We start from the raw sequence: 13,593 nt of genomic DNA on the forward strand, positions 1-13,593 counted from the left end.
AAAATAATTGGGAGAAAGGGTCCTTGTAATACTCTGCCACCCGAACTGTCCTCTATTCCTTCATATTTTCTTAATCCCCTTTCTGACCTAACCCAACCCTCCTTTAAGGTCAATTTAAGTCCCACCTCAAGAAATCTTTCTAACCCATAATGGTAGCTATATCTTCTGAACTCCTGTACTTTGGTTTTTGGTCTCAGTTATTAATTCTGACTTATGACATCTTTTCTTTTGAAGTGTTTATTGTTGTTGTTCTATCATTTAGTTGTCTCTGACTCTTTGTGACCTGGTGGACTATAGTATAAAATACTGTGCATGGGGTTTTCTTGGCAAAGATACTGGAGTGGTTTCCATTTCCTTCTTATCATGGAGCTAGTAAGGGTCTGAGATCACATTTGAACTCAAGTCTTCCTGACTGCAGGCCCAGTGCTCTACCCATTGAGCCACCTAACTGCTTCTATTGAAGTTACTCAGAATTTTTATTGTTTTAACTATTCATGTTTGTTTGTTTTTTTCTTAACTCTCCAATTAGAGGATAGATTGGTGAGTATAGGGAACCTGTTTAATGCTTCTTTGTATCCCATATTATCTTTTTATACACACTTGGGAGTCTATCTACCAAGAGTATAAGAACTATTTAAATGTAACTAAAAAGCATTGTTTATGGAAATAAAGAAACCTAAATAATTGGAGAAACCTCTTTCCTTCTAAAACTCCACCACTGGGGGCAGCTAGATGGCACAATGGATAGAGCACCGGCCCTGGATTCAGGAGTACCTGAGTTCAAATCTGGCCTCAGACACTTAACACTTACTAGCTGTGTGACCCTGGGCAAGTCACTTAACCCCCAATTGCCTTACTAAAAAAAAACAAAAACAAAAACAAAAAAACTCCACCACTCCCAACATCCATATATATGTGTATATATATATGTATGTGTGTATATATGTATATGTGTGTGTGTAAACATTTTTTTTTTTGGTGAGGCATTTTGGGTTGTGACTTGCCCAGGATCACACAGCTAGTAATTATCAAGTGTCTGAGGCTGGATTTGAACTCAGGTCCTCCTGACTATAGGGCTGGTGCTTTATCCACTGTACCACCTAGCTGTCCTATCCATCTATATATATTTTTCAAAGCTTGATAAAAACTCTATTAGTATTCCTATAAGATATGGGCATGAGCCATTGCAAAGGACAAAGAACAATATGAAACAAAACAAAAAACTGCAATGGTAGCTTCTGTTTGTTCACACAAAGTTGAAGACAAACAGCTCAGGCCTTGGCAAAATTATGAAAATGGATGTTTGCTAAATTTCAGCCTTTTCTGTATCTTCACCCTTCCTTTATTCTTTCTCTCCTCTGAAGGATGGGTAGGGTTTCATGGGTAGGGAAGAAAAAGAGGAGTTTTGAGACCAAGAACATAGGAAGTTTAAAAAGTTCTTGATGAATGAACTCAGGAAAGTAGTAGTCTAGATAGGATAAGTGGTTGCATTTAGGAAGGGAAATTTTAGAGTTTGGGTATCTCAGCCATTTTGAGTAGCTGAAGTTGAGTAGAGATGAAGGTAATTGAGGGTGAAATGAATGAATTGTGAAATAAGGATGGCAAAATAATTTTTGATAGGGATATTAGTCATCAAGGATGATTGTAGGGCATTGTGTGGAAAGAGAATTTTGAGTAATCAACAAGCATTAATTAACCTCCTAATACCTTCCCAGTATTAGGGATACAGATATAAATAATTTAACCTATCCTTTCTTGCCAGGAGTTTACTTTCTAAGGAGCTGTCTAGTGATCAAGACAACAACGTATATAAGTTGATACAGAATAAATATAAAGAAGATAAATACAGATAAATACAAAGAAGTTATAAACAAAGTAAGTGGGGAGGGAAGGTGATGGGAGTTGGAATCAGAAAAGGTTTCCTATAGAAGGTAATATTTCAGCTATATCTTGAAAAAAGAAAGGAATCCTATGTGGTGGAGGTGAGAAAGTAGTGCATTCTAGGGATGGAGGATGATTAGTCTAAGGGTGCAGAGGGACAGGAAATTGATTATTACATGTAAATAACAGAGAGAAGGCTACTTTATCTGTTTTGCAAAGTACAGGATGGGGAATAATGTTGATTAAAGCTGGAAAGATAGGTGTGGTTCAAGATGTAAAGGTTTTTTAACAGCTGAAAAGTGGAATTTCTATTTTATTTTAGAGGGAGTTTATTGATTAGGGAAGTGTTATAGTTAAATTGGCAGTATGGAAGATAGACAGGAGTGGAAAGGCTTAAGGTAGGAAGACCAATTAGGAGGCTATTGAAATAATCGAAGTGAGAGGTGATGAGGACATGAACTATGACTGTGTGAGTAGAGAGGGAGAAGTCTGATATGATAGGTGTTGTTGAGGTTAAAACAGCAAGATTTAGCAAATGATTGCATATGTGGGGCAAGGCAGGAGTCAAGGATATCATTTGTGAAAACTTTTTTCCCTCTTCATATTTCCATTAAGGATATATTCAATGTAGATTAGGCTTTAAAAGATTCTATAAGGGGCAGCTAGATGGCACAGTGGATTCAGGAGTTCCTGAGTTCAAATCCAGCCTCAGACACTTATCAATTACTAGCTGTGTGACCCTTGGGCAAGTCACTTAACCCCAATCACCTTACAGGGAAAAAAAAAAAGATTCTATACAAAGGAGGAAGTAGGCATATGAGTAAGGAAAAATTAGGGCAATTTTGTTGCTCATAGTGGGTGTGTGGTTTGTGGGGGTGTAAATAAGAGTCTGATTTCCCCCCCAGAACATTAGCTATGCCTCTCCCCTTTCAGATAATATTTTAGAAAAAAAAGTTCTTAAATTATATTTCTATTTAGCTTTCTCTTCTCATGGATCACTGTTTAGGAGTTTCTTTGTTAGGTAAGTCAGTCCGATTCTGTAAGTACCCAGGATCTTCCCTCTCCTTCTTGGTTTATAGTAGTTCACATACCAAAATTCGTCCCATAATCGCCTTGTATTTATTTTGTGTATATTCACATGTCTACATGTAGACTACCCTAATAGAATAGAAATTCCTTGAAGATAGGCATTCTTTCATTTTTGTCTTTGTATTCCCAGTGTCTGCCACATGCAAGAAACTTAGAAAACACTTGTTGGTTGATAAAGATGGGAAAAAATGTACTGTTAAATGAGTTGAGTCTAATTTTCATTAAGGCTTTAGTCATTATATTTGGTTGTAAAATATAACCGATTGTACATGGCCTGCCCTAGACAGAATTGTGAAATAGAAATTGATTTCGGACCCCTCCTACCTATCTACCGTTCTCTCCCCTTCCCTTTTCTAAATAGTGATAACCCTCATATTGTCTGTACTCAGGAAAGATATAAATAAATGATAAAGCATAAGGGGTTACCTTTTACAAGAGAGCTTCTGTGCAACAGCAAACAAAGGAAAATAGTTGTATTTGTGGAATTTCAGGTATCATTGAGTCAAGTGGAGGGTGTATTTGGAGTGCAGTAGGGCCTTCCTGCTCTACTCCTGAAAGAAATCCATAGAAATGTCCATCTACTTGAAAGACTTGCATGTTTTAGACATGTTGCAGTTATTTCCCTAACCTGACTTTATTTTTATGAGGTGTGGAGGCAGGGTGGGGGAAATGGAAAAGAAGGGATATTGTACCTTTACTGAACCAAGTCCCAACTTCCCTGTGCTTTATTAGATAACCCTTATGAATTGCTGAGGCCAAAAATTTCATTAACCTGTGGCCAGCTTGATATTGAGCCTCTCTAAACTCAAGTCAGCTAGTCCCTGCTCATCAGACTTATGAGTCACCATGCTTGAAGACTTTCCAGTTTATACCTGGAAAATTTGGGGGTCACTTCCATGCCATAAGGAGGCATGAAGTTGATTTTAGTGTAAGAATGCCCTGCTAAAAAGGGAGCATGGGGTATAGTGGAAAAAACTCTGATCTTAGAGTCATAGGATTAAAACCAAGTTTAAATCTTAATTCTGAAACTTATTACATGTGTGACCTTGGGCAAATCATTCCACCCCTTCAGGCCTCAGTTTCCTCATCTGTAAAATGAGAATGATGGACCTCTAAGGTCTGTGGGAATTCATTTTGATTTGGGGACCCTGCCTTTGGGCTGAGATTAAAAAGCCTTAGGCTCTCAGGGTTTTTTTCTGTGTGAGGGGCTGGTGACCCTTCCCCTCCACTTCAGCTGAGCCAAAAAAGCCCCATGGGCTTTTCAGGACACCAGGTCAGAGGGCTGGGGAAAAAAAAAGCCCCAGCTCCCTACACCTCGAGGGGAGCTGCCTCAGAGATCCCAGGCTTGTCCTGCCAGGCCCTAGCATAGCCTGTGTGGAGGTCCCAGGTGCGTAGCACTGGGCAGGGCTCCTTGAGCCCCATTGGGCACAGCCCTAGTGCAGTAGGCGGATTAGCTTGGCATGTGCGGGGGCGCAGAGAGCCTGAGGTTTGAGGGGAGAGAAGGAACATATATACAGGAGAGCTAGCGAGACAGAGAGAAGCAGATGTATGGACGGGGGAGAGGCCGGAAGATTAAGAAGACAGTAAGAGAGGAGACAGACAGAGGAAGGAGTGGTTTGGAGTAAGGGGCTTTTCAGGGGTTCATTGCTACGGTAGTGAGAGAAGTTAAAGAGTGAAGCAGGGGGCTATTCAGTGGGGCAGTCAGCACGGAGGAGTTGGAGAAAGGGCTTTCCAGTTAGAAGGTAGAGAGAAGAGGACTAGGTCAGACAGAAAAAAGCTAAGAAAGAGAAAACTGGAGTATACCCTAAGGCAAGAGGCTGCAATGGCCCTTATTATGTTAAAAGTAGACAGGTTGTATAATTTGCATTTCTTTACCCTTATCTTTTGCATTGATTTTTATAAATAAATTCTGCCTTGATTGTTTAATTAAGAGGCTTCTTAATTGTTTGCTTATCAATTTGGGAGCAGTGTGGAGAAATTTTGTAAATGGCCCAAATTAAATTAATAGTAGTCAGCCAGCCAGTCAAATATCCACAGATTAGTCAAAAGTCCCTAAATTAGTTTTCCAGTCAGATTAGGGCCCAGTTACTTTAAAATATTCTTACATTTGAATGGCAACCTCAGATGGGATTTATGGCCCAACTTGTAATTTTTCTAAACTTATAATTTTTCATATAATTATAATTTTTTATAAGTACTATTATATAATTTTTTTCAGATTAGATAGTTAATAATTATTTTTTCTTTTCAGGTCTCTTCTAGTTTTATTACTCTTTAACAGGAACTTTCTGGTTTTAATTAGAAATCAGTTATTTGTCCAAGTTTATTCATTTAGTGATAGAACCCAAAGAGAAACTTTTATAGTCAGTTGTTTACATCTAAAACTCTTTACATGAAAATAAATCTCCCAAATTGACATTTTACCCATCTTAGTTTGGACAAATGGTTAACAAATAAAAACCTTTTATTTTTTACATATTTTATATGAAGAATTCTTAATGTTTGGTTTTTTTTTAGATCTATATCAGTTTAATATTGAGGGAAAAAGACAGAACATAACAGAAGAGAAACAATTTGCTTGAACAGCTTGTTCAGCTATAAGGGAGGCAGCATACAGTATAGTGGAAAGAATGCTGGATTTGGAGCTATGGAAACTAGGGCCGGATCCTAGATCTGGCACCTACCATTTTTATGACCTTAAGTAAGTCTCTTCTCTACTTGAGGCCTCAGTTTCCTCACCTGTAAATAAAGATGTTGGACTAGATGACCTTTAAGGTTATTACTAACTCTAAATTTTTGGCCCTTTAATTTAAAAATTTTGTTAAGATATCAGAACTAATTTGTTGCTTTCATTAAAAATATTTTCTCTTTTCTCTTATAGTTTAATTTTATCACAGTATATAATAAAGCATTGAGTTAGAAGACAGGACAGTTAGGTTTTAGTCCCAGTTCTTCCACTAAATATCTGTATTACCTACAACAAGTTACTGAACCTCTCTGGACATCACTTTCCTCACATATAAAATGAGGGAATTAGATTATATGATCCCTGAGGTTCCTTATGGCTCTAACATTCTTTCATTTTATGACTAGGTCACTATAGGGTATAGCCCCAATTACAATTTGATGCTCACTGAAAGATCCCATTTTCTACCCGTGATTGTATTTTAGAATAGTAAATTAATTAATTAATTAGTAACTATTAAGTTGCCAGCAGGTAGACTAAAGTACATTGGTCTAAGTTTGCAAAACAACAATAAGAAATTTATTCAATCATGCTTTAGTCTTTACTTTAAAATGTTTATTAATGTCTTTCATTTTCCCATCATATTCATTTCCAAATATATTTCTTCCCTGTCCTAACATTGTGAGCCCTCCTTTGTAATAGATTTTAGAAGAAAGAAAATCAATTAAGCAAAGCCAACACATCTATTGTGTTTCATAGTATATATGGTATTCCACTCTCATAGTACTCTATCTATGAATCAAAGGGAGGAAGGTACCTTGTCTCATTTGTTCTCTGGCTCCAAGCTTGGTCATTATAATTACAGTGTTCCATTTCATTTTAGTGTTACTACCATTTACATTATAATCATTCTATATATCGTTTCCCTGGATGTGCTTATATCACTCTCCATCTTTCTTATAAATCTTCAATGCTTCTTTGAATTCCTCATATTTTTCATTTCTTATGACATAGTACAATCTCATTATATTTATGTAGCACAGTTTACTTAGCCATTCCTTAGAGCTTATCTATGTTGTTTCCAGTTCTTTGCCACCACAACTTATTGCTATGAATGTTATGGATTGTGTGAAACATTTCTTTTTTTTTTTTTTTTTTTTTTACCTCAATGGGACATATGCCTAGTAGTAAGATCTCCAGGTGTGGGGACCAAATTTTTAATTGGGGACTGTTAGCTAAGTGACTCACTGCAATATTGGGGCAAGGAAGGAGACTGGCAGCCTCCCTCAAAACAGAACAGGATTTATTTTAACAAGAATGAACTTAAAAAAAAACAAAACACAAACAGGTTCAGTAGGATCAAGGGAAAGGAAATAAAATGGGGAAAGGGAAATTATACAACCTGAAAAGATACCACCACCCAGGAATCAGCTGAGAATACGCAGCAGAACTCCTGTCATCTTCCAGTGTCCAGCTAGAATGCCCAATTCTCCTCCCCCAATCCCAGAAAAACCCCACACAGCCCCAGCCAATGGGATGGCTGCTCTGACAGTCACATGACTGCCCTCACTAGGCTTCCAATCATTATAATTTTGCCAGGCCCATGTAGGCATTGGCGAGTGGTGATGACGTGAGGTGCCAGTGCCATGGCAAGGGCTACAACCAGTGTGTGGAGCACCATGCAGTTTGCGGAGCCCCAGGCCAGTGCGTGCCAAGGCATAAAAACCTCAAATAACAATTCTTTACATAGGTCAAAGGACATGAACATTTTAGTCAGTTTTTAGCTTAATTTAAAATTTTTTTCCAGAATGTTTGGACCAGTTCATAATTTCATCAACAGTGTATTCATAAGCCTGTCTTCTCACAGTCCCTCTGACATTTACTATTTTCATCTTTCATCATTTTTGAGAGCTCCCTGGCTGTTAGGGAAAACTTCATTGTTTTGATTAAAGTTTCATTTTAGTATAAGTGATGTGGAATAATATTCTAGAGATGTTAATAACTTGTAGTTCTATTAAGAACTATGTGTTCATATCTTCTCACTTATCCATTGGTATATACTTCCTAGTCTTATGTTTGTGTTAATTTCCTATATATCTTTTATATCAGACCCTTATCAGAGATACTTAATGTAAAGTATCCCCCCGCCCCATTACAGTTTCCCTTCTTGTCATATCTGAATTAATTTTGTTTGTGTAAACATTTTTCAATTTCCTGTGTTTGAAATTGTTTGCTCTTTTATCATCTTCTCTATTTGTATAATAAAGCCCCCAGTAGTTGTAATTGTCAAAGATACCTCCATCTGTTTTCCTTCTAGATGCCAGCAGATGATGTGATGGAGTGTTGGTCTTGGACTCAGGAAAGCCTGAGCTCAAATTCTACTTCAAGCACTATCTGTGTAACCCTGGGCAAATCCTTTAACCATTTTTAGGCTTAATATACTCATATAGAAATTGGGGGTAATAATAGCACTTATCTCACAGGGTTATTATGAGGATCTAATAGGATATCACATGTAAAACACTTTGCAAATCTTCAAGTGATATATAAAAGCTATTATCATCATCATTATTACTAATCTATTACATTTGTCTAGTATCCATTTTGGACTAAGCATATTGTATATGGTACATTTTGTAAGATGTTGGTCTAACCTACATTTGCCCAAATGTTTCATTCTTTGTGTGTCTGTGTCTGTGTGTGTGGTGTGTGTGGTGGTGTGTGTGTGTGTACAGTGTATATTGTGGTAAGGTGAGGGGAGGGAAAAGCTAGCTTTAAAAAAGGGGTCTTTACTTCATCACATGGAATGAAAAATTTGTCCTGTCTTAAATTCTAGTTGTCTTGTCAAAAAATAGTACCTCCTGTCTTCACTTTCAAGTGATTTTATTAAAGAGTATTTAAAAGTTATAATATTTTATAAAATCATATATTTTAAACTGAATGATTCAGTATAAACTTGTTAATGTATTTAGGAAACTTAATGAATACATTGATATATCACTATACATATGTAACTCTTTAATATCTGTATATTTTATTTATTTTCCTCAATTAAAAAAATCACTTAAAATTATCTCATCAAGGCATTATGGTATAGTGGACAGAATATGGGTGTTTAAGTCAGGAAAAATAGGAATTAAAATCCCAATGTGGTTTACAGACTGAGCAAATTATTTAATCTCCTTAAGTTTCCATTTGTTCATCTTTACGTTGGGGATAATAATACTTGTTCTACCTAATCTCCACATGGTTCTTGTGAGGATCAAGGGAGACAATGCATGTAAAGTGATTTTTCAGAAAACTTTAAAAATATTTTTGAGTTCCAAATTCTCTCCTTCCATCCCCCCATTGAAAAGGCAAGCAATATGAAATCTTATATATGTAAAGTTATACACAATATATTTCCATGTTACATTAGCCATGTTGCCAAAAAAAAGAACAAGAAAAATAAAGTTTAAAAAGTGTGCTTCAGTCTGTAGTCAGACTTCATCTCAGCTCTTTTCATCAGGAATACTCGTCCTCTATTTCATTCTAGATCATTCTTGGTTGTAATCTTAGCTCCATTGCTTCCTGGAATATCATATTCCAAGCCCTCTGCTCATTTAACAGTGTAGCTGCTAAATCTTGTGTGATCCGGACTTTTCTGTATGGTATTTGAATGTTTTCTTTCTGGCTGCTTGAAGTATTTTCTCTTTGACCTAGGAACTCTGTAATTTGGCTACAACATTCTTGGGAGTTTTCATTTTGGGACCACCTTTAATTTCTATTTTCTCCCTGGGTCTAAGATCTTTGAGCAATTTTTCTTTATAATTTCTTGAAATATGATGTCTAGCCTCTTTTTTGTTCGTGGCTTTCAGGTAGTTCAATAATTCTTAAATTTTCTCTTGTAAAGAATTAATTGTTATTTGAGGTTTTTATGCCTCAGCGAGCACTGGCCTAGGGCTCTGCAAACCGCACAGTGCTCCACCCACTAGTTGTAGCCCTTGCCAGGGCTCTGGCACATCATGTCATCACCACTCCCCGAGGCCTACATGGGCCTGGCAAAATTATAATGATTGGAAGCCTAGTGAGGGCAGTCATGTGACTGTCAGAGCGGCCATCCCATTGGCTGGGACTGTATGGGGTGTTTCTAGGTTTGGGGGAGGAGAATTGGGCATTCTAGGTGGAAGCTGGAGAGGGACAGGCGTTCTGCTTCGTATTTTCAGCTGATTCCTGGGCGGTGGTATTTTTCAGGTATTATAATTTCCCTTTCCCCATTTTTATTTCCTTTCCCTTGATCCTACTGATCCTGTTTTGTTTTGTTTTTTTAAGTTCATTCTTGTTAAAATAAATCTTGTTCTGTTTTGAGGGAGGCTGCCAGTTTCCTTCCTTGCCCCAATATTGCGGCGAGCCGCTTAGCTAGCACTCCCCAATTAAAAATTGGTCCCCACACTCTCCTCTATTTTTCAGGTCAGTTGTTTTTCCAGTGAAATATTTCACATTTTCTTCTATTTTATTGACTTTATTATTTCCTGATATCTCACCTAATCATTTGCCCAATATGAATTTTTGATGAATTATTTTCCTCAGTGGACTTAGTACCTCTTTTTCCATTTGGTTGATTCTAATTTTTAAAGAGTTATTTTCATCAGTGAAGTTTTATACTTCTTTTACCATTTGTCCAATTCTTTTTTTTAAGGTATTATTTCCTTGAATATTTTGTGTCTCTTTTACCAACCTACCAATTGTCTTTTTTTTTTTTTTTAGTGAGGCAATTGGGGTTAGGTGACTTGCCCAGGGTCACACAGCTAGTAAGTGTCAAGTGTCTGAGGCCGGATTTGAACTCAGGTCCTCCTGAATCCAGGGCCAGTTCTCTATCCACTGTGCCACCTAGCTGTCCCCCAATTGTCTTTTCATAACTTTCTCATGCCACTCTCATTTCTTCTCCTAATTTTTCCTCTGCCACTCTTATTTGATTTTGAAAAGCATTTTTTAGTTCTTCCAGGAATTTTTATTTGGCTTGTGCCCAGTTTGTACTTTTTCTATGAAGCTTTGCTTATAGCTGTTTTCACTTTGTTGTCCTCTGAGTTTGTGTCTTGATTTTCCCTGACACTATAGTAGCTTTTTATGGTCAGGTTGTTGGTTTTTTTTCCCCCTCATTTTTCCTGTCTATTTTTTCAATTTGAATTTTATATTAAAGTTGAATTCTGTTATCCTGGGTGGGAGGGATCTCAGGGTTCAGGCTTTTTTAAGTTACTGTTTTTAGAGCTAGTTATTGGAATTTAGAAGTTTTTGGTGCTTCCAAGGAAGTGTGATCCAGGGAGAGGTGTGGTCCTGCTCTGGTCTTTACCCAGGTAGGGCCTCTGATCTCTTGCCACTGGGAGTGCTACCACTCCTCAGAACCTCTGCTCCCTTGTGACTTAAAAGGGCTCCTCTCTGCCTCTCTCTGGGCTAAGGGCTTCTGAAGGTGCTGCTGCTCTACTATAGCCTCCTTCAAGTCCCACAACTGGTGTTGCTGCCACACGTATTCCAGGCCAGCTTCCACCCTAATGTTACAGACCTTTCTTTTGGATTTCTAAGCTGTCTTGGACTAGAAAAATGTCTTACCCTGACTTTTTGCTGTCTCTGACACTCCAGATTTTGATTTGAGACATTTTAAAGAAAGGTTTTAAATTATGGTTGGAGGGGAATGTTGGGAGAGCTAGGCTGAGGTGCTTCCTCTGTTCCATCATCTTGCCTCCACATTGGAAGGCTAGAGGAAGGCCTCTATCAGAGTTATCTTTTTTCACTGTGGTCATTATTCAGCTGAATTGCATTTTACAAATCGAAAAGTAAAATTAAAATGTTTGATATTGATAGTACAGTGTATTTTGATCTTAAATAAATATGAAGGAAGTTGCAAGCAAACACCATCTGGCTGTTAATTGTTTTGCAGATGAAAACTGGGATGATGACCAGCTGCTTGGTTTTGAGCCTTGCAATGAAAACCTTATCATGGGCTGCAACATTATTAATGGGAAATGTGAATGTGACACCATTCGAACCTGCAATAATCCCTTTGAGTTTCCGAGGCAGGATATATGCCTTTCAGCCTTAAAGAGGATTGAAGGTAAGTACTTATTTTAGCCAGCCATCCACTTGTAAAACTTTGTATTGTGTACTTTTATGGGTGTTAGCATTTGACCTTGAAAAAGCATGCAAGTAAGTGCTTTCAGAGATTAATGGCTCTTGTAACTACAGATAAAGTGCATAAGTATGATCAGGTTCTTTAGAACATACATATTTATATGTATGTATATTTGTTCACAGGTATGTACATGTATGTGGATATGGGCATATAATGTGATTTGAATAGCATAACCTTAACTCTGGCTTCATGAAAAAGTGGCTGTGCCAGATTAACTCTTGTATAACAAATTGATTTCACAAGTGGTGACCTAGACATTAACACTTGGTGCTGACAAAAACATTTTGTTTACTTTTGCAAAGAAAGATACTGAATAATCTATTAGTGAGGGTTTGGTTACTTGGAGGAAAAAGATAGAAGATAGGAAATCAGTATAAGCTAAGAAGGAAAAGAAGGCTGAAAAGTCTTGCATCCTTCTTAGATAGCCAAGATAATTAATAGGTAAGTTGAAAGTCTTGTTTGATTCATGACCAAGCAATAACTTAAATGACCTAAGTGAAGCATGAAGCATGGTGAAATGTCCCTCATAAAGATATTGTAGGAAAGGAAAGAGTGACCATGTTTAGGGACTACAGGCAGGAGAATAAGGCTAGAAGATCTGGGTTGCAGACTTTGCTCTGCCATTAGCTACCCTCATGAACTTGGCCAAATCAACCCTTTCTGTTGCTCAGTTTCCTTGCATGCAAATTGAGGGATCGGAATGAAATAATCTTGAGAGTCGTTTCTAAAAATGGGTTGATTTCAAGATGTAAAAGGATGACTCTAGAGGCCTCAATACAGCCTGGCTTCCCAGGTCATTGGCTTCCTCAGTTTCCTAGATTGTAAGCTCCTTGAGATCAGGGACTGTCTTTTGTCTTTCTTTGTGTCCCCAGTACTTGGCATGGTGCCTGGTATGGAGTGGGTACTTAACAAATGCTGGTGGGCTGACTGACTGTGTATCATCTTCCCTCCTTAAAACATAAGCTCTTTGAGGTAGGAACTTTTCTCATGTTACATATTTGTATCCTCAGTGCTTAGCACAGTGCCTGGTCCATTACAGATGCTTAATAAATGTTTATTGATTGATTGACCTACATCTTTCTTCTTCCTCAGCCATTCACAGTTGTTCTTAGTTCAGAAATACCTTAGTTCAAATCCGTTCTCAGACACTTCCTAGTACTCTGACCCTGGGCAAGTCACTTAGCCTCTGTCTACCTCATTTTCCTTTTTTTTTTTTTTTTTTTAGTGAGGCAATTGGGGTTAAGTGACTTGCCCAGGGTCACACAGCTAGTAAGTGTTAAGTGTCTAAGGCCGGATTTGAACTCAGGTACTCCTGACTCCAGGGCCGGTGCTCTATCCACTGTGCCACCTAGCTGCCCCAACCCCTCATTTTCCTCAACTGCAAATTGGGGATAATGTTCAAATGGGATAATGTCTGTAAAGCATTATGCATAGTGCCTGGCACATAGTAGGTGCTAAATATAAATAAATGCTTGTTCCCTACCTCCCTTCTCTGATCATAATTTCATGTCCTCCATGTCTTCCTCTACTTTACTTTTCCTAAACCCATTATTTGTCTTCGCTTTTACTTTATATATTCTACATTGCTACCTTATATCATTTTTAATCTTTTTGTGTCTGTTAGTATTTTCTTCCCAACCATAAATTCCTTATTCCTAGTAAACACTGTACTTACTTAGCAAGCAGTAGACACTTAATGAATGATTGATTGACGAATCTAAAGCCAGATTATATCTGGAAAAGTAATTCATTACACTTCTGAACTTTAGTG

General features: G+C 37.6%; 1 protein-coding gene across 1 annotated transcript in view; it reads left to right on the top strand.

Annotated features, from left to right (window-relative positions):
• Positions 1-13,593, top strand: part of CRIM1 (cysteine rich transmembrane BMP regulator 1) — a 258,248-nt gene that overhangs the window by 46,284 nt on the left and 198,371 nt on the right. Inside the window, 1 exon segment of the mRNA XM_043988449.1 lies at positions 11,571-11,744. Within this exon segment, the coding sequence (XP_043844384.1) occupies positions 11,571-11,744 (174 nt within the window).

This window comes from Dromiciops gliroides, chromosome 2 (genome assembly GCF_019393635.1).
Source record: "Dromiciops gliroides isolate mDroGli1 chromosome 2, mDroGli1.pri, whole genome shotgun sequence".
In the NCBI taxonomy this organism is placed as follows: Eukaryota; Metazoa; Chordata; class Mammalia; order Microbiotheria; family Microbiotheriidae; genus Dromiciops; species Dromiciops gliroides.